Source organism: Spea bombifrons, chromosome 12 (assembly GCF_027358695.1).
Source record: "Spea bombifrons isolate aSpeBom1 chromosome 12, aSpeBom1.2.pri, whole genome shotgun sequence".
NCBI lineage: Eukaryota > Metazoa > Chordata > Amphibia > Anura > Pelobatidae > Spea > Spea bombifrons.
This window is the reverse complement of record NC_071098.1, coordinates 8743269-8765863: the sequence shown is the minus strand read 5'-3', so window position 1 is coordinate 8765863 and position 22595 is coordinate 8743269. Positions and strand designations below refer to the sequence as shown.

Below are 22595 nucleotides of genomic sequence, written 5' to 3'. Positions count from 1 at the left end.
CTAATATATATAGATTATATATATAATAAAGGTGACAAGTAGATGGTGGAACTTGAACAATGGAACCTTGTAGACGAGACGCCACCCATGCCATTTTATGAAGCATTGTCTATAAGCATTATTTTTAAACCTGGCGATATACGTGTCAAATAAAAAATGTTTTCATTCTACATCACAGAAGATAGAAAGAATGAATTTAAGTCCTAGTCACATGAGCCTCCATATTCATCTCATCTCCTGTACGATAAACCCATGGGTGTCCAGCTCCGTAACCGAAGGGTCACAAACACAGTTGGTTTGGGAGATGATACATATCACACCGCGATGTCTAGAATCCCACATTTCAGGGTTCAGTAGGCTTTATGAAGATTCCAAGAGGAGTAAAACTAATTTCAGTAATACTTTAATAGAAGAAAATGTATTCCTTATGATTAAGTCTTAAAACCCTGGATTTAAAATCCGTCGTACAGATAAAATGGGGGAAAATCTCAGCAAATAAGAAGTTCCCGCAGTCCGCTCAAACGTATGAGTCATGTTTCCATTCACTTTTTACAAAAGGAACATGCGTTAATTTATAAGTGGTGATCGCACTGAACTCCATGCAAAATGGTGAGGATTAAAGGCCGCGGAAGTAACGAGTTGAAAGTAAGAACGATGCAGTGTAACGGCCCAAATCCCGATTACCATGGGCTGAAGCGCAAAGTGGAACACGGCCCGTAACCTTGAGTATTCCGCCCCCAAGTGCTACGGCCATTTGCATTTCTGAATTTAAGGGCTGCAAGGGAGAGCTTCGCTCATTACCAACCATATTTCAGTCCTCACGCTGTGCCAATGGCTTCAGCCTTCGTGAAAGATGGAGGCCATAAATCTCTCAATTTCTAATGTTTGTAAGGAGGTTTATGGCTTCTCCGGAGCGGTTGTATATTAGCTCCGCATTCAAACAGCCTGTAGTGTTTTATTTATTGGCAACCCTAATTTTAAAGATAACTTATCAACCTTTTTTGCAACCCCCGTTGTAGACAGTAATAAATAAATATATATATATTTATAGCAATCGAGCACCATTTGATTTAACTTTTTTTTGACGAATGTAGTTGATTTTGGGAACACCATACAGGACATGCGGACAAAAATAAATCATAAAGTCCAGACTGCAGTGGAAATACCCAGTATTGATTTTCATTGGAATAGTGTTTCTGGTTACTTCTCATATGACCGAAGCCTGCTTGATGCAAACACTCATCTATACTTTGGATATTGTATACAATCCCCATGTCACACTTTGCTTGATGCATAATATTGTATGCAATTTGTAACAGATTTGTACCAGAAGCTTATTGTTAGACCAGCAAGCCATTTATTTGAGCGATACACAAGCAGCGCTGGCACATCCACTTCAAGAGCCTCAGCCATTAAGGGCTTGGCTCTTGAAGTGGACGCTTTGCAGTGTCTTGCATACGTGTACGGCACCCAACATATTAAAGGTGTGGTGTCATTTAAATATTAACTGTTCTCTCTAGAATGTGTTTCTGGTGTCATTGGGGAGGCCAGCTGGATAACCAACATGGAACGATTTTCATGAGCAAGCTAATAATACCACAAAAAAGTCATGAAAAGAAACCAAATTCTGTCTGCTCCTCCAGGGTTCATTTTATTTTCCACAGCTTCATCCAGTTTTAAAACAAATGATCACGTGTCTTACAGCATATTAATTATCACGGTTATCCTAAAATAATATAAAAAGGACAAATGAGTTCAACAAGGAATGATAAGTGAAACGGTCGTAAGAATCTCCTGAGCACCTGAGCCTAGAACCCCGCGTTCTGGAAGCGTCTGCTGTAAGAGGAGGTCTCCTTAAGGATCCTCGTCGTCGTCTTAATCAAGGCACAGGTTAATGCTCAGAGGCTGGCCACTTCACATCTGGACAGAAAGCTGAGGCAGTTCAATGGTCGCCATTGTATTCCTAGTAGTTTCAGACCGGGGTTCCCTCCAGGGGCAGGAGTAGAGGATTTTTCCCTGGTTCTTTGCTTTCTTCTTTACCCTCTGCCTTGAGCCATTCCATCTTTTGCTGATGTTGCCTTATCGCGTCAGCCACACGAGCGTCGATCATCGCTTCAGTTAGGATACCATCTTCTGAGGCGTATGCAGCCGCCTAAGGAAAACAAAACAGGCAGCCGTGAGGTGGAAGAAATGGTCACTTGGCAGAGAAAACGGGTTAAAAGGATGACCATGAGGTTTTAAAAACACCAAATAACCCAAAAATCCTGAGCCCATGAGAACCTATAGAGCGATGACAGGCAATCACGATCTTGCAAGTCAGACACCTAATGTTCAGCTGCTTAAAACAAGATTACAGCAAGTTTAACAGTAACGGAAGATCAAAGAGCGCTGCAATTATTTCCACCCTATGATTACAGACACCCCTGCTTTATACACCACAGAATCACAAAAACGCTGATAAATCCAAGCTGTGGATTATGTATAGCAAATAATTATTGGCTGATCTGTTATTTTTTTTTTTTATGCGATTAAATCTTAAATTGTACGAAGCTCTGTCAGTTTCTACATCAAACGGTCTATCAGTGCCTGCTTTAGAGTCACTTGACAATTAAGAGAAAAACTCTATCTTGTATAGATAGTAGAACCTATTTAAAAAAAAAAAAAAAAAAAAAAAAAAAGGGAATTATCCGGCAGCGTAAGTTGAACATTCACGCCGACTCGCCCAAATGTACATTGCACCAAAATGTTCTTAATAATATGTGTCTTAACGTGCTATTTGATTAACTCAATAGTGTCTGTCCCCATCCATGCTTTTGAATGACAAACTTGTATTTTGAATATCTACTAAACTAAAGCTAAACACTTTGGAAGCAGACCACCTTCCCATTCCCAGCAGCAGGAACGCCATAACATTCTATATAGGAAGACGTTCGTTCGAATCCGATGTTCAATGAGGGTTACGTTTTAGTTGGAGAAAAAGGAATCATCTTCCTCCGTGTTTTTAAATTAGGGAATACACATTGTGCTATAACACAAAATTGATAACAGATTGAGAGACCCTCGTGGCTCCCCCCCTTAGGCTTTATTCACACAACATAAGGGATCCTTCTGTATGTGCTCGTTCTAGGAGATCTCACAAATGATCTCTACATGAAAGCAGCAGACCCTTCGGAGTTGAAGATAGGTGCGTGAGAGCACTGCAGTGTATCAATGTGACGCGTGTCATTTCACGGAGAAAGCACCCCCCCCCACCCACAGCCACTGCAGAGAACTAAATCGAATGCATATAGCAGGGGCAAAGCTTCTAATTAAAACACCCATAATGCAGCGGCCGCCGTCTCCCAGACATACATTCTTCGGTTAAAAATGTTATTTGTGCGCCGGCACAAAATGCTAACATTTAAGAGGAATGTATGCTTCGGTTAACCATATGAGACCTGGAAGGTCAAGAAGACCCGCAAGGCATTGCCTTCAAAGACTTAAGACCCACATGTTCCTTATCAGAACGCCTCGGAAACTGGAAAGATTCCGCCCAGGACCCGGTGGTTTAAGCGTTGTTAGCTCTGCCAGGTCGAAGGCCCATCCTCCACCCAAACTGCTTTCTTGAGGGATTTTCCAGCACGTCAGCCGTCTAATGTGGATTAACGGGAAGGGGAGAGCTTGCCCTCTTTTCATCCTTCGTTGAAGGTTACAAGAAGAGAGGCACATTAAGAGGGTGCGGCACCGTGGGCACAAGTCCATTTAGTTTTATATAAATTAGCGGATAAGAGCTTGGCCTGATACACTGCATCTAAATACAGCAGGGCTCGGAAAATCCCACGATAGAGAGAGACGTGGCTTGTAGAGTTTTAGATCTGGCTCCTACCCTTTTGTGCCGCTTTATATTGACTTCTTTCTGGCTTATAAACAATAGTAAGCCAACTACAGGCCACCTTCTCATTTGGAGAGGGTCGCACACATCTGGCTACGTTATCCTCTTCCCATACTTGTATTTACTGGAAGCCAAACCTGCCATACTTTGGGAGAAAGAGTAGAAACTGAAGATTGGAAAGGTGAAAGATGAGTGGGTCCCAGAAAAAGGTTCCTGCAGATTTTAACCTCCCATCTGAATGTAAAGTAGTGAAATCGTCATCATTAATACTATTGGCGGCTGTATAGTAACATCATGGGGGCCACCTTAGGTCACAAGCGAAATGTATTCAAAGACAACATTCCAAGCTGAAAACAGGTTAAGATGTAACAGAAGGGTTAACAGACACACGTTAACCATGAAAGTGCCATGAAATATTAATGGAGGCTGAACCGGCTAATGATTTTTTTTTAATGGCCGTACTGCCAGCTGCAGAGAAGATGCTTTCAAAGAATAAGGAACTGCGGCAGCTGTGAAGATCGCAACATGCGCCTAATGCCTTAAAGCGTCTTCATCCCTCGCAAGTCACCACAGCGGCCCCTGCATCCGGCCGCTGAATACTGCGATGCTTTGCGCTTGGCTGCTTTTCTGAATGACTTTCTAAAAATAGCCGAGCTGCGGGGTCCCTGCCTGCCGGCAGGAGGGGAGGAAAGCTGGAGGGATAGGGAGGGGTGGACTGGATGGGAAAAGGATGACGAGAGAGGAGAGTGGATGTCCCTGCCGAGCGAAAGCTGCTTGCGTACTGAACCCTGCTTCCGCGTCTCATTCATATTCATACGTTTTATCTCCCCCCCCCGCGCGCACACGTTAACCCATTTCTGCAGACTTGGCTGACAAAGCAACTCTTTGTCCGAGCCGAGAAACTCCATACCCTTTAACAAGGTTACCCTCCCAGCGGGGACCGGGGGAGACGCGAGAATTCAGCGATATCGTTAGCTCATTCATCCGCACAGATTCTTCTCTGCTGGGTGCGGAGGTGGGCATTAGCTTCCTAATTTACAGAGCGCCGCTAAATAATTCATCAGAGCGGCACGCGTGAAATAGAAATTAAGTAGAATTATTCTATTATTTTCCTATTTACTGAAACCTTAACCAACAAAAATAAATACTACAAAATAAATAACGTCACAATGCCTTTAACATACAGACATTACATGTTATATCTACACGTATTCGCTCGGGGCTTTTACACGCTTGTATAATTTTCACGGACACTGCAGATGTCTAAACAGGCAGACCTGCAGTGTAGCCGCGAACCACTCGGATATATTGCCTGTTTGGTGGACCCCAGGGGGCGCAGGCGGGGGTCCAGAGAGCTCTCAGTGCGCACACAGGCCCTTTGAAGCCGGCGCTCATAATTTATTTATTACCGGAATACACAAGGTGTTTATTATCATTCAACGTCATTTTATCACCTTTAGTTTTTACGCTTTATAATAAAAACTGTATCCGTATTAATATCTATTGTTTTTCATTTATTTTTTTTTTAAAGTTTTATTGTGAATTTTAATATTTATATACACCGGCTTTTAAAGACACGCTGGCTAGCCCGCCTTCCAGTCTCCGGCTAATAGCCCCCCGAAACCCCCCATCTTGCAGCGGCACCTCTGAGCCGCAACTGCTGCAGAGCGTGGAATAAATTGCCTCTCACGGTGAACCGAGGCCTGACAAAAGGCAAAGCGGTCTGCGGGGAGACAGTCGATGTAAATGCCTTCGTTCGATGCAGCGGCACGGAGCGGCGCCCCCCGCGCTCCGGCCCTCGCTAATGCAAATGGTTATCCACCCAGCGGAGATAATCAACTTTAAGCACAGCTCTGCAAAGTCATTTTCTACAATTTGTCACACAGGCTGAGCTGCCGGGAGCTCAATCGGGCGGCGCGGCCGGCATTTTTTTGCTCTAGTCCTCTCCCTTTTAACATTATTATGTCGTCTGCCTGTGTTACACTAGGAGGGGGAGAGGAACCCTTTGTAAATATCCAGAAAGTCACACAATTAGGGATGCTTGCTAGGCTCTATCTGGATTAAGATTGAAGTTAACACAGTTTCAAAGTTTTAAGAACTGTAACGATATCCTTCCATTTTATTTTATCCTGGAGGATCACAAACTAAGCTTTTGTGGAAAGGATCGTAAGCCGTTACCATTCCCTGCCCCGTTTTATTGAAAGGTCAAGGAAATTCCTCCAGAATTTTGGAGACACCCAGGATTTGACCAAATTTCAGGAGGTTTTCTTTTTTCCCGCCTTTTTCGCCACCTCACATGCCCTCGTATGTGTAAAACTCTACGGAAGCGCTGAAAAACACTGTTTTGATCATGCAGCCAAGTCCCTGAACTTCAAAGTCAACCATCCATTTTATGAATAAAAGACAATTCACAGGCTTCTATTCCCTAAGAGTTTGCATTACGCCACTTTAGCCCTAAAACATGAATTTCAAGTAACTGTATAGATCACAAGACATCGAAAAATGGCCGGTCTAAACATACGTTGATTTTCTTTTAACCCCCTTCGAGACCGTGTATCATCAATGACCTGGTCTGCTGATGACACGTGACCAGGAAGTACCAGGTACATCCCGGTCTTGAAGGGGTTAAAGCGAGCTGCCAGAGCAAAAATCAACTTCGCTCCCCCCCCCCCCAGAGAATCCTGGTAATCATCCATAATTCGGCATTAAGTATTATTCTGCGCCTTGCATGAATACGGAGGATCACTTTCTCGTATAATGAATCTTACCTGCCACGCGACTCCCAGTTTGGAAATCTCTCTCCCAGACATGCCTTTGGTCAGCTCCGCCAGCTCAGAGCACTTCTTCCCATAATCAAACTGGGCGATCTTTAAACGTCTAGGAAAACGGAAATAAATATAATATATTATACATTCAGAGCCACACAACACCGTGGGGTGTATTCAATACATTTCCAACACATTCACTTTGCGCATGTCGTGAAATAGAGCTTTAAGCATGCGGTGATTAGCCTGGGACATCCGGACTGACACAGAAAAAAGGGGGATTCTAAGTGGTATGATGTCAGATGCCGTGTGACCTCAAAAACACACACGCATACACATATACACACACACACGTATACATTAGATACATTACACACACATAAAAAGAGAAAGCTGGAACAAGAGATAAATTGGGAACCTTTACACAGATATAATGTTATATTATATATATATAAACAAAGTAGCAGCTTGGATTTAGCTCCATATATTTGTATATTTCTGTCCCGATGCTCGCACTTACTGCTTGCCCTCTGATGCCGGTTTCAAGACGTATTTATCGAAATAAAGCCGGACCAGACGCTCTCTCTCCGCAAGTCCCGGAAGGTCGAAGTTGACGATCTCGTCTATTCGGTCATTTATGGCCCAGTCAAACTGTTCGGGCTGATTACTGGCCAATACCAACATAAACCTGAAGACGACAAAAGCAAAATGTGGGTTGCAAATAACACAAATAATACATAGCAGCCCCCCCCACCCATAAGACGAGAGGTTTGTGATACGCATTAGCGGGTCAACGAGACCAGAAACGGTGTAAAGATCGTAAGATTTATGGTTTAATACATTTATCATCGCAAAACCGGAGTAATTCAGAGGCAAAGTGCCGCTCGGAATTAACGGGATGACTCATGTTTTGGCTCGGATAAACGTGGCCCGTCTGACCAAGTCATTATTGTTATCTCATCAGCGCTCTGCGGACTTTTACCCAACGTCTTGGGCCAAAAAGCCGCGTGTTATCCATACCCGCTGCACATGCGCAGACTGCCTCTGTGCCGCCAGAGCAATTTTATTTAAAAAACAAAAACAAAACAAAAAACAAACAAAACAAAAACACACATTTTAAAGGATATCCCACAATTTAAAAGCCGGTCACGCGTGGGCATAGAACTGCCTCCACTTCATGTAAAAACTCAAGTGACCGCGATTGTAACGCCCCCCCCGCAGACGAATCAAGGCACCAGAAGGGGTTAAAGCTTTCCAATGAACTGCAAGTTGGTTTTACATCGCTGACCTCTGAGGTCAGATCCATTCGTAAAACATTTACAGACCCTCTAAGGGGCAATTCACAAATCTCCACGGCGACCATTTTAACGGGGTACTGGACAACCCCCCCACTGCCTTCAAAAGCCACTCCAGACGACAGGCAATGACTTCCTAATAAATACATCCGTCCGTAAGCAAAGTGCCACAGATGAATATGAACCCCCCCCCCCCCGGATTCTTTTGTGGCTGGAACATACCTTTACAATAGGTCTGTTTTACAGGAGAAGTCCTACAGAGAAGAGAAGGTTTCGATACAATAGTTTCACCGGGTTCCCCACCATTATCTTTTATGTACTAAGTACCGCAATAGCCTACGTCGCTCGACGGCGGCGATGAACCCGAACTGCTCGTTAATCTTTGCTTTTCTGCTTTTAAACAATAAAAGAAAAGCAGATTGTGATACATGGCGGGGCGGCGATCCTCTCTCTACCCGCAGGATATACCGCGCAGAACCTTTATAAAATGCGAATTATGATAACCAGCTCTTCTAGACAAGTCCTGGTGCATTTTTATTAATGGAAAAGTCCAGTCATAGACTGGAGGGCCAGACTACTTAATAAAGAAGAGGGTAGTAGTAGATAAGTGGAGCAGCCTCCCGGGAGCTCCTAACGCAATAAGGGAATTTAAACACATATGGGGTAGGCGTACGGCTCCTGAATCTAAGAAGAAACCAACAACCGATTAAAGGTCTTTACATCAGGAAAAACAGGCATCTGATCTCAAATTCTACGTTTTCGTAATGTTATAGAATACCGGAAAATATTTAATGTTAAGGCGGGCCGAGGACTATAGAAAAAGAGCCTTGAAGGCCATAGACCTCCATCTGGACTCCACACCGAGCGAATAAAGCCTTCCTGTTTGTAGAGCGGCTGATGGATTTAAAATTGGTTTACAAGGTAAGATTCACTCGCGGTATAAAAGGGGTAAGTCATCCGGAATGGTATCTGCCATCAATCACCGGCACATAGAAAACACTTAAATAAACCACAAAATATTGCGAAATCACATCAAACGCGCATCATCGCTGCGGCTCGCAGGACTATAAATGGAGCAAAATTAGATTGGGGCCGCTCTTTATTTGTCCGGTGTATTTCAGCGTCCACGCTGTGCACAGAATGTATGTCATTTTAATGAGCCGGACCATTAGCATTGCTCATTATGGGACAAAAAGACTTTATCACAAGACATTAATCTACTCTACAGGCAGACGCAGGAACGCGACTGCCGCTTAACTCTTTAATACCCTGGCCACGCGGCGCAAACAAGTCGCTTCTAGAAGCAAAGCTTTCGTTCCGACAACAAGACCTCTACAGAGGCAGAATTGTATTGGATTCCATCCAAACCACTAGCAAATCAACACGCGGGGAATAAAAACACCCGACGGAATCTACGGTACAAACGGAATGGATGCAACTTGCAACGCTCAGCTTGTGCCATACGAGGGACACGCCCCTGAGTTGCGAAATATATTTTGATCTATACATCCGCCAGCATTGCATAGATAATTGTGCTCTTTGACCAGGCACGTCAATCATGTTACCCAAGGACGGCTACAAAGGAAGCGAAATGCAGCCAATTAAATTGAAAGAATGCCTCGGTAAAGCCGGTGGAATACGCTTACTTGCCGTGTGTGTTGATTGACGGCAACCAGACTACACTTCCCATAACCCTTTCGTAGCCTCACCCCTGATCTGCATTCAGTATTGCCATCCAACCGTACATTCTACAAAAGATACGCAACTCTCGTCACCAATGACAATATAATATAATACTTACTTGTTACTCTGTTCCCCTGTTCTGTAGAGGAAGGCGTTTAACGTCGCTCTGAGATCTTCACTGATCTTTTCCTGGAAAATAAGAAAAAGCCAGAGGTTTAAATGCTTCAGTTGAGGACGGACATATGATGTCTCCAGCCCTGCAAAAATGTCCATTCAGGGCACTAAAGCCAGCGTTACGGGCTCAGATTTTTCATCATGAGCCACGTTAGGGTCACACATGCCCAAACTAGAATGCAGAGGCCCGTTTCTGTTTTGATCTATACATTTCAGACTATAAATAAATAATAAGCTGCCTATGGATCATGTAGCAGGAACATAATTTAGGAACAGCTACAAAACATTATTATGTTTTTTATTGAAATGAATAATCTGCCTGCTGAGCCTCATATTTAACCAATAGGATAAAGTCTGCCAAAGAATTGGTTACAGATTTTACAACAATCAACGGCAGGAAATTCTCCGCTCAGCAACGCAGGGCCACCAATTCTCGATACGTTAATCAAACTCTTCCAGCCGGAAGCTGAAGTCTGTTTTATCAGGCATCCGGATGTGATTAACACGCAGTTCCTGGCATCGACTTATGTCACGGAGAGCAGCTCTCCGGCTATAAGGGGGGATTGAACCCGGGGTAGCTGGGAGAACACGAGAACGTACCGTGGATCGTTTCCTTAGGAAAGCATCAGCTTCATCCACAAACAACAGAAGGCTGCGGAGAAAAAAAGTAAAAGCGTGTCACTATGATCGCCATACAAAATAACGCAAGTGAGCACAAAAACACTTCGGCACAAACTTTACATTCAAGAAAACGGTAAATATGCAGGTTTTCAGGGCGTACATGGGCACAGGTGTATATTACACTCGCCGAAGACACCTGTTCTCAAGGAATGAGGTTCTGGAAATCTGCGCTGCATCGGGGGACTTAACAAAAACAACATTAGGGTCACTCTGGGTTAGACAAGCTAATTCAGGGGCAATTTATAACGGCAAGCAGTGTACGACATCACTAAAGACAAACGTGGGAATTAAATCTACAGTCGTTGTTACACCTCTTCCTCTGTAATATAGGAAACTTCACACCTCCGGGACGCGAATGCCCCAGTTCCTGCTGTAATAAGTGGGTCAGACTAATGCAACAGAATGTAATCCGACATTATTCTATCTATACGCAGGCAGACACGACTCAATATGATGCCAGCATCAGACCACTCAGGACAGCAACAAGAAACGTCCACCCTCACAGTGAACTACAATTCCCATGATCCCCAACCACTTTGACAGTGGGAACTTAATTAGCAGCTAGAGAAGGTTTATGGGAATGGTACTTCCACAGCTGAATATTCCCGCTTTGCTTTTCACTGGCACAGCCACAGAATTAGAACTACTCTGTAATTTTAGACATGCATTTACTTACCCCCTCTTGCTGGTGTTTGCCCAGTCGAAAACCTTGTGCATTGCCGTAACACCTTCGCGCCCCATGGGGGCAACATCGCCGCCAGTCATGATGGCGTAATCCATGCCAGAATGCATGGCTAATTTCTGCATGGAGACAGAGCACAACCATTATAATTTTAATACACGTATAGCAAACCGTGCCAGACACATCGCAGTGCTCCAGGTTCTTTCTGGAAGATAAAAATCAAGCCAGACAAGAAGAAGCGGCAGTCACATGGCCACTACCCACCATCTTTGTCTGTCTTAGACACTAATGCAAAATGAAGATCATCTTACAAGTTTTATGCGGGTGTGCAAACAGCGCAGCGTATAACGCTTCATTTACTTCCAAGCAATAACGGGGGAAGGATTCGGATCTTGAAAAGCATCCATCAATGATCTTGTTAAACATTATATAATAGTCACGGGGGAGCAGTCTCATATATCAGCCTTTTGGGGGGGTGAAATCGCGATCAATCCCAGCAGGCTATGGGCTCCGTATGTGCGCGTGTCACATAAATACAGTCCATTTCTCAATTAAAGAGAACGCCGTGTTGAATCTTTAATCGTGCTCAGCTAGGCTTGACCCACAAATCAATATTGGCCATCTTTGTATTACATGCATTACGCAGCAAGTACAGACGGCATGGTTCATGGACAAGACCAACAATATTCTCACCTCTATTCATAAAAATAAAAACTCAGAAAAAAAAAAAAGCAGAATTTGTGTTTTCATAGTTGTATTTAGGTGGAATTTCCATTTTTTTCATGCATGAATGTTTCTATTACATACATTTATTTTTGCTCCAACCCTTTCGAGCGCTTTGGTTGCAATTTATAATCAGCACAGATTCTGTTTGTCCCTCAGCTATTTAATTCCTTTACAAAATGATGGAACCGACTATTACGGCCCCAAAAAATTAACATTTACGTTCTGGGAAATCCCAGTATTGTTTTAAAACAAGGGATTTGACATATAATGGTCTAAAGCAAATGGACAGCCATCCATATCTGGTGAGAATTTACAATATCCCCTTAAATAACAATGCTGAGCACACAGAGGAGACCCCCAGCACAGTGACACCATCGCAACGCAAACAGAAATATAACAGTGACGACGTACCTTGGCAAAAAGTGTTTTCCCAGTCCCAGGAGGACCATACATCAAAATGTTTCTGTAAAGACCTCTATTCTTCTTTGTGTTTCTTGTGGCGATCGCAATATCTCGCACTCTCTCCTCCAGTTTTGGCTGAAAAGCGAGAGAGAAAAAAAATAATCGTTTGCCTCCTGTTGGAGCGAACGTTCATATTTCAACAGCCACCTTAAAAGTTTTTCAAGCTTCTCCGAGCGGCATCATTTTATGGGGACCTTTAACCCATTTAATTACTTTGTCAGAGAAAAAGCAAAAATAGCCAAGATAGAGCAATTTGAGAAAACATATAGGATATGGATATATTGAGGAACATATAGGATATGGATAGAGAAGGGGGGAGAGATCCACTATATACACTACCATTCAAAAGTTTGGGGTCACGTAGCTGTGATCATGGAAAACAAGGACATTTCTAGGCGTAACAATCGCAAAAAGGGTTTTCTAATGATCAATTGGCCCTTTAAACTTAGATCAGCGAACATAACATGCCATTGCAACACAGGAGCGATGGGAGTGATAGAGCCATTGGAACACAGGAGTGATGGGAGTGATAATGAGCCTCTGTTCGCGTAAAAAAGATTCCATCAAAAACCAGCCGTTTCCAGCTACAATAGTCATTTACAACATTAACCCCATCTGCACTGGATTTCTGATCCATTTCTTTAAAAAACAAGGACATTTCAAATCGACCCCACACTTTTGACCGGTAGTGTATATATCGCCGCTGACTAACAGGTTTGTATTCTGAATACTTACACTGAGAACAACTCCTTCAAGAGCATCTTGAATCTTGCTGAAAAGGCGCTTGCTGACCTTCAGGAAAGGATAAAACAAAATATAAATTTAGATTATATATATATATTGAAAAGGAATGATTTTTTGACCTTTGCGTTCTATTCTGCTGTATAACAAGCATTGCGTGACTCACAATACATTTTTTTCTGTTTTCCCGGCCAGGTAATCAGTAAATGAAATAAAAACCTGTATAATATGCTGTAGATTTCAACACATTTGTGTATAATCAGGAACTTATTTAATAAAAGGCTTTTAACGTTGGCTTCGTCTATTTAAACCACAAGCTGGAAGTTGCGGGTCTTGCACAAAACATATGCTACGCATGGCCGTGACATGAACAATTACAGCTGAGCTGAACACGCATGTAAGGCTTGTATGTACAGCCAATGCACGAGTAACTATCTTCCAGGCGGAAACTAGGTGAAGACGGCATATGATGGCAGGGGAACCCAGGTGAATACATCAGAGTAACACAATAGAATGAAATAAGTTATTTTGTTAAAATAATGGGGTATTTTCCCCGAGATGTCTTATTACCTTAACAGGATGCTTTGCCGCTTCGAGCACAGTGATACGCGACGTATCTCTAACCAACGATGGTTTTCCCAGACGGGCCTCGATGTACCGACCGGCAACCGCGGTGGTGTTCTTCGCCGTGTAGACACCCAACGCAAGTATGGTCAAGCCGGCGGCCTGCATGAGACAGATCATGTATAAAAGTCACCGCTTGCCGGCCCGACATCTTCTACAGATCCGATACAATCCACACGACGTCTAATCGTCCTATATACTCAGAATCAGATTGTATGCATTGGGCGACACTTAAATGTAACTGGATTTTACGCTCCGGCATCACCATTCTAATGTACGAAAAGCCGAACTGGAAGCACACTATTTCAGGCCCCCCATGACGTATGTTCCTTGGCTCGTCTGTGATGGAGAGGACGTTAAAACATCTCACTTGGTCGAGAAGCCGACTTGGTGCCAGCCAACATCAAAAGCTCCATTTCAAAAGAAAAGACCTCAGCGCAGCCCGTTCGGTACTGGGGATCACTTCGATGAAAGTATCGTTAATCAGCCCCCTCTGTACATGCGACAGAATACTTAAGTAAGCAGGGACTCCGGGCTATGGAAGGGTTAAACTTTGATATAGTGCTTCTTAAAGAAAGGCAAAATATTATTTAGCATTCTTCTGTTGAACAATGGAGCCGGCTACTGTTTCAACCAGATGAGTTTATACAGGAGAGAAATATAAAGTGAATCCAAGTTGTACTTGGCCAATAAGTTAAAGAATAGCCGCCTTCTCCCGGGGAGAAGCAATCACGCACTACTCCCAGGAAGGATCGGGCAGGAGGGCTGAAGTGACAGCTCCTATCAGGCAAGTGTCACCGGCGCCGGAGGAAAGGATACATAACTTAGCAGATAAAAGCTAAAGAATCCCCGCGGGACGGAATAAATCACCGGCCACGGGCTCGACGGGAGATCGCGGCCAGCAGAAGCCCTGGGCGGACACCGGCTGCCCTGGCAGGTAATATGTAAAAGCGACCTTTCCCCAGCGCTGCTGTAATGCAGACGGATGCAAAGCGAGCAAAAAGGTTTAATACAGAGAGAGCCACGGGATGAATTGGGAAAGGAAGAACAATCCGTATCAGGGAAATGACCCTCAGAGCTGCAGCTGTACAACGGGGCAACGGGGCCCTATTAAATCATAGGCAGTGATTACAGACAGCTCCAGACTCCATGAACCTTGGATTATACGAGTTTATTGTTTTATATAGCTCCATCATATTCCATGGCGATGTACAGCGGGTAGACAGGCCACAACAAGCGATATAGAACATAGGCGTCCAACCTGCAGCCCTCCAGCTGCTGCAGGACTACATCTCCCATACTCCTCAGCCAGCCCCTTAGCTGAAAGAGCCTTGCGGGAGATGTAGTCCTGCAGCAGCTGGAGGGCCGCAGGTTGGACGCCCCTGGTATAGAACATAATATGACTTAAAGAAACAACAGGTGAGCAGGGCCCGGGTTAAAGGGGCTTACAATCTAGAGGGAGTTAGGGTGTATTAGACAAGAGGTACTGTTGGGACAGACCAGTCACCCTAGTGACAAGTATTGGAGGAGAGCGCGTAAGACGGGCGAAAGGGTGTTCTGTGGAACCCAAAGTGGATATCCCTAGCGGTCAGATTTACCGAATGGGGAAAAGAACAGGGGGTGGATAGATCCGTTGCATACACACCATTCCATCCAGCTCCTCTTTGACGCTTTGAAACAACAGAACTATGCAACTGGGGGCAATAAAAATACACAACCAAAACAAATGATGGGGATGGCCCCGCACCGGATCCTTGTCCAACATCGCCTACAGGTCTCTATGGCACGTACATCATCCCGGAGGAGACACCTGCGAGCTGGCAACATTTTGAGACCTAATTAAGTCCTTTTGTTGCAATGAAAAGAATTCCCGCTCCGGTCCTGGCAGGGGGAGCACGTTGTGCCTCGTCGTCAAGTCGTTTCTTTTTTTAAGCTCATATGGGAAAGGGGATGAGCGGAAAGCTTTTATTTTGCATCAGACATCTGTGCAAGCATTTAAAAACGAACAATTATGCGCTCGTCAAGGCGAAGAGGAGATTTGTTTAGCAGCGGAAGGTTTTCCACGGACTCTTCAGCGACCGAGGGAGGGTATGTGAATCACCGCGAAGCGATGGGTTTCCACCGCTCAGGGGGTTAAAAGAACAAGATGAGAATTAGAAACTTCTCAAAGTCAATAAAAAACCTTCAAGGTCGCACTCGCATTCAAGCTAAAGCCATTAAGACGGGGATTTTCAGTGCGTTATCTGATAGGGAGCCCGGGAACATATTGCCAAGCAGGTGGTAAGGGTTCCAAAACGGTTATTCCAGATATTCACAAACCCCAGGAACCGCAGACCGACGACTCCTAAATCTATTTAGTGTCGCCTGCAAACTTCTAGAATCCGAGATGTCTTTCCAAGAAACAAAGAACGTCAGCTCGGATATGGAAATTTTATATAAAACAAACATGAGTGTGTATATAATATAATATTATACTATATATATGTTTGACTACTAAATTCTATATATCTGCAGCAGCCGGTGAACTGGAACTATAAAACCAAGGGGATCAGGTCCAAGGACGCGACTCTGTTAAAAGACTGAAATCGAGTGAATCCCATGTGTTTAGGAAAAAAAAATAAAAAAGATATAAATACATTTTAAAAAGTTCTGAACCTTCAAAAAACAGTTTAATCCGTGATATTAGCGAAACTCCTTCATTTTCCAAGAAATGGGACATAACGCGGGTTCATTGTCAATCTGTTCACTTGAAGTGAAGCCCAGTAAGGTGCCGCTTTCCGGAGCGCCAGCAACCTCCTGTCTTTAGAGGGCACATTCGTAAAATAAAATATCGCGTTTCACCATTCGGCTCTCTTTTTGTATTATAAGAAATCTGCCACTCAAAATTATATTTAAAAAAAAATATATATATATATACTCCAGCTCTTGCATGGAGACGCTCATCTATGGAATACCCCGAGATTCTACCTCGGCGACGATGCGTAACAGATGGACAGCTCCGCATTGCACTACAGAATCAGCCTGGCAACACGGCATCCCACCATGTTTACCTAATTCCCAAGCTGCAGATCCGATACCTGCAGATATCCGCATTCACACGCACACACACGCAACTCCGCGGCTCCACCTAATGGCTGGAATGGAATATTACAGCTGATTCACATGCGCTCTTATTCTTCTCAACCAAAGTACCTGTATTGGAAGTGTCTACAAATTTATGACAATATCCAGAACATAAGAGAAAATATTAAGCACTTTTTTGGTTGTGTTTTTAACATAAATACTGCATTACATTATAACTACAGATTTCATTTCTGAACCTGTCCCTATTTGAGAAAAAAAAACAAAAGTGCGTGATCTAATTCTAGTAACGGCCAGCCAGAGGTAGTTTGTTTCGCAATATCATGATATTTTTCCTCAATACATACAAAGAGAAATATATTACTTTCCCATTTTGAGTTGAAATTCCAACCAATGGGCAATTTCTAAAATCAGCCCAAGTACCAGTATTCATTCATGATCATCCTGTGTGCCTTGCTAATTCACTTCTGTTAATATGTCAGAGTGGTGGGGAACAAAGTACTAGTTTCTGTACTGATTTAACTCAAAATGAATGGCTATTTTGATGCTCGCTACATGGACCAATATTATTTACCAAATTTGTAAGCCCTGCAAATATTCTAATCTTTATTTGCACTTATTTTAAGCTTATATATTTATTAAAAATGTTAGCACGTTGAGAATCGAGTCACATTGATACATAACAAATCTGATTCCATTGAAGGTTCTGAATAGAACTTCTGGGGGCAAAGTGGGTAAAGTGTAGTTATTACCATAGCAACCAACAGAATGACCCATTTAGCTGGAACATCCCATTGGCTGCTTTGGCAATAAGACTATTTTGCACCATGCTTTATTTTAATTTAGTCCACATCAATGCGGAGAAATCACCATAGCAACAAGCTATGCTTTACTGACTGCACAACATTGCACATAATTGTTATTATCTAAACAGATGCAAGTATTCTAAAATGTCTCTTTCTATGGCTAAAATCTCCATAAATCCAGAGATTATCCCTAAACTCTAAGGCATTAAAATGGCTTTTTGAATAGAAGCATTACTTGCAAAAGCAAAAGATGCCGTAAATACAGTAGTTTAGAAGAAAAGTAACTTTAGGGATAGAGATGTTAATCTGTGAAAGCTAACCTACAGGATTTCTGATCATTAAGCCGGTGGTGTACTCACTGCTGCGGTCACTTTGTCCCAGTCTGAGATAAAGGCACGGAAACCTTCTCCAAACACCGTCCCCGCAGTCCTAGAAGTAGAGTTGTGCATTAGAAGCGCGTTCGCCGATACCAAGTAATATTTGTGACGGGGAAGCTATTTCACTACGTACTTGATGGACTCCAGCACGGTCTGGCGATGCTCTGCAGCTTTCAGTCGGATCTGCTCTCGGATGATATCCGCGTTCTCTCGCTCCACCTTGGCGCGGGCGCGAGCCTCTGCCTCGATGCGCAACATCTCATTCTTATGCCGGAGCTCCATCTCATGCTCAACGGTGGCTGAGCAGAGGAAACGAGAATGAATCCAGTGGGACAAAAAAATAAAATTAAAAAAAGAACTTGGGGAAGACGTACCCAACGAAATCCAATACTGATTGTTTGTGACATGTTTTTCTGGGAAATCATGTCTTTTTAACATACGAAAGAGAAACAAACCCCAGTTAAGTGACAAATCGCAGATCGCTATAACACCGGAAGCAAACAGAACAGCCTTGTTGGGCAACTAAAACTCTGCAGCTGTTCCTGGGCTACCATATTTCATAACGAGATACTTTCAGACTGAAAAAACTAAAGAGCAATGGAAGTTGCCCTCAAACATCTTTGAATGACCTCAGATGCCGATCCATGTGACTGACGTTTGCTGCAGGGACGGCTAGTTACACGCTGGCGAAGCTGCCCACATACAAGAGCCACAGTAATTCACACAGGGGCTATACAGAGAATAGTACAGCTTATTTAACATCTACTACAAATGCTGCCACCTAGAGGCAGGGGGAGGGTACTAGAGTTTAGCAAATTCACAAAGTAAAAAGCTGTTTGAATATTGCATTTATTTGGATGCTAAATCCTGAATTATTAGAAATACTACAGGGGTAAAGTTTGGGTTTTTTTCTCACGTTTTTTTTTTCCTCACTTAAAAAAAAAAAAAAAGAAAAAAAAAAAGTTTTCAATCTCACACTTTCATACAACTCTAGTGAGGATGGCAAAAAATATGCCAAACTGCTAGGTAGTGGACATTAGTAGCTACATTATAATGCACTGCTGGAAACAAAGGGTTAACGAACAAAACATGCACCAAGAGCACAATATATAGATCGTTTTTGGGTTCTACTTTCATTTGGGGAAAGGGATCTTTTAACACAATCAGGAGTAGAAAAGGAAAGCGATCTAATGGTTTACCTCGACGCATGGCTTCTTGTTTCTGGACAGATTCCTCTTGTTTTTTTAAATTGTCTTCATTCATCATTTGCTTTAAAAAATAAAATGAATGGTTAGGTAAAAAAATATGAGCTTCGGGTTACTATGTGAAGCAAAAAAGGCACTTTTTAACACGAGATTCATAAATACACATTGAAGAAGACACGGAACAAAACACAAACAAGCTTTCTGAAGTGTTAAATTCTAAGCTCTGGAGCAGTCGCCATGGAAACCACTCTAACATTCCTTCTGACTGCACCACATTTAGCACTTTGGCAAAGGACTGCTCTTTATATAGATGGGTCATTGTAGGGTATTTATAAACACCAAATACAATCGCCGCTGCACTCAATACGTTACTTTTGATCACACATTACCATTTTGCCCCAGAATTGCTCTTTGAAACCCGACAAGTCAACCAGTAACTTACCTGTTGGCGTAGCTGGTCCTCATATCTCTGCCTTGCCAGCTTGTCCTGGTACTGAGCTCTCTAGATGAAAACAGAAAATATAAGTTAGATGTTCACCCCAATCAACGTTTCCTGGTGTAATAAAAGCAAACGGCACAGTGAAGGATATGAGGATTTGACTCACTGCTTGGTTCTGCTTTGTTTCTTCGTTTAAGGTTTTTCTCCTCTCGTCGCCCTGCACGCGGATCTGTTCGTTTTTAATTTGCTCCAGGGCAGCTTCGTATTCCTAACAAACGGGGGGAAAACAGGCAATTAGCACAAAACGACAACACAAACACAAAGGCTGCAATGTTAACGTGGAACATCTCAAAGCTTCTCGAGCCCCCGATGGCTCCGCTGGTTCTTTTCCACACATTCTTTAGGTAAATTCCATATCAATAACGGACGACGGCAGCGACCCCCACGGCAGATGGCATCGTCCAACTTCTGTGATACCTTTATCATACCCATGGCAACGTCCCATTCAATTTTATGGGTTATAGGAGAGCATCTCATACAGAAGCTACAATTAGCCCTCACAGTGGTCTGACGTTTGATATGTGGAAGGGAAGCATAGTTTATATTTGCTTTTTACCTTAATTTTCGCTTGTTGTTCCAGATGAAGCGTTTCTTCCTGCATCTTCGCAAGGTGGAGAGCATCCTTGGCATGTCCTAAAATAAATAACATATGCTACGTTTGAAGAGGACAGGCCTGCCGTAAAGCTCACGTCATAAACACGGAATCAAATATAAACTACGCTTCCCAGTCACTAGAAGCACTATATGCGTTTCTTTCCATACATTGGGCCACAACCACTCGTGCAAATAGAGAATCAATGATACACCTAAAGTTTGATGGACTAGAAAGAGACCAACGACACATCTCTATAGTATGTCTAGGTCGTGTGGTCTGTCTACTGTCTATAAGTCCTGTGCAGCAGCGACAGCAAGACCTTCAGCTCTCCATGACCTAGAAGTAGAAGCCGTGTACCAGCCGAATACTAACACTAAAGGGTATTAGAACACGCGAGTACACGTAACATAGCATGATGATGTATTCAAGCAGGAAAAATATTACCCAACACTTCAGGTATATCATAAAGTCAACGGGAACTCTCTGCATGATGATAGAAAGAATGTTTTTGTATGATACTACGACAATCCATGGTACATTCGGGAACCAATTCTGTCTTTTGAAGAAGTCGCCTTTCTCTAACTTTGTCATGTAGGATTTAACATGAAGCAGAAGGTCATGGCTGAGAATGAATGATGCAACACTTTGTAAATGCAGGGACATCTGACTATAGTCTCAATAGTGTACACACACGCGCAGACACACACACAGACACACACACACACACACGGAGACAGGAATGTTGGAGAATACATAGAATCGGGTATTAAAACTTTAGGGAGGTTAAAACTTTGCTCCGGGGCCAAACTGTTTCAATTTCGACACAAGCCCCGTGACCGTTTATTTAGTGATGTCCCCATCGGAACCTGACACAAACAGAATGCTTTCCCAATATATTCACAAACCTTATTAAAAAAGCAAAAGATGGGCATTTATCAGCCGATCATTCACAGTAAATGCCGGAACGTAAAGTCATTTATCAGGATTGGTGCAGAAAGACTGCGATATTGAACATTTATGGATTCCTATTAATCTATCATTTCTAACCATTGCATCAGAACCCACCATACTGCGCTGCGGAATACGACGTCGCTATAGAAAACAATAGCAGTTTCTGCTGGCTCAGGGCACACCAAGGAAGATTTAATGCATTTCATTCACAGAGAATTTTATTAAAAAAAAAAAATAACCCCTGGCAATCAAAGCATTTAAGAAAGTAAATACCCTGCGAGCATAACCCCCACATGGGACAACTGACAGCTCACAACCCCGTCAAGGACACTCAGGTCAACGGCATCTCCATCTAACATTACGACTAGTGATTGCGGGGTGTTATTAACCTATTCACCACCTGGTATACAGAGCTTTGATGAGAGTTAAGGTTAAAGGTTATAACGGGCTGTACATACTACAAAGCTTTTCCGAAGTGTTAAATTCTAAGCTCTGGAGCAGTCGCCATGGAAACCACTCTAACATTCCTTCTGACTGCACCACATTTAGCACTTTGGCAAAGGACTGCTCTTTATAAAGATGGGTCATTGTAGGGTATTTATAAACACCAAATACAATCGCTGCTGCAGTCAATACGTTACTTTTGATCACACACTTACCATTTTGCCCCCAAATTGCTCTGTGCAACCCGACAAGTCAACCAGTAACGGAGAAATATACAGTGCTGAGTGCAGTACTTAGTTTTTTTTACACTAGGTTTTGTAGCTCTTAACAAGCAATTCAAATACTATTCAGTGTGTTATTTATTGTTTTATATAGCGCCATCAAATTCCATAGAGCTGTACAATGGGTATTTCTATAATGTACGGTTTAGATCCTATCAGTGCTGTTACTACATGTATGAGGTATATACATGTATGTCTGTGAATGCCTGTGGGGGGCACATGTAAAAAGCATGACATGTAAACCACTGGCTTATTCAGAGAGCAGAATGACATCACTGCCTGGCTCATCAGCGGGGTAAAGCACCGCCATTTACCGATTGTAGCACATTTTCGTTAGAGGAATAGCTCCCCATCCCCCACTTACGTGACTGATCGAGCTCCCTGGCTGCTTTAGCTGCTCTCTCCAGGCCGGTGGGGTCAAAGTTACTCCATTTGTCCTTGGGTTTGTTTTTGTCGCCCCCATCTCCGTCACCCCCGGGAGGAGGCGGGGGTATAGGTAGACCGGGGATATTAGGGTCCGGCTGCCCCTTGTTGAGTCCGAATAACCATGACATGTCTGCTCGTGAGGTGGAGGTGACTAGATAGGAACACACAGGCTGCGCTTCACCTCTCACTGACACACGTGGGTTCACGGAGCAGCTCCACGCATGCG

General features: G+C 43.2%; 1 protein-coding gene across 1 annotated transcript; it reads right to left on the bottom strand.

The window, feature by feature from the left end:
• Nucleotides 1–1625: 1625 nt before the first annotated feature.
• Nucleotides 1626–22593, bottom strand: ATAD3A (ATPase family AAA domain containing 3A). The gene is made up of 16 exons (XM_053451869.1): nucleotides 22308–22593; nucleotides 20229–20305; nucleotides 19779–19880; nucleotides 19616–19675; nucleotides 19168–19237; nucleotides 18102–18267; nucleotides 17951–18020; nucleotides 13651–13806; nucleotides 13075–13131; nucleotides 12289–12414; nucleotides 11146–11270; nucleotides 10389–10440; nucleotides 9733–9803; nucleotides 7157–7324; nucleotides 6640–6748; nucleotides 1626–2152 (listed from the first exon to the last, which is right to left on the bottom strand). Exons 1-16 carry the CDS (start codon nucleotides 22495–22497, stop codon nucleotides 1973–1975), a joined length of 1779 nt encoding a protein of 592 aa, XP_053307844.1. The 5' UTR covers nucleotides 22498–22593; the 3' UTR covers nucleotides 1626–1972.
• Nucleotides 22594–22595: the final 2 nt, after the last annotated feature.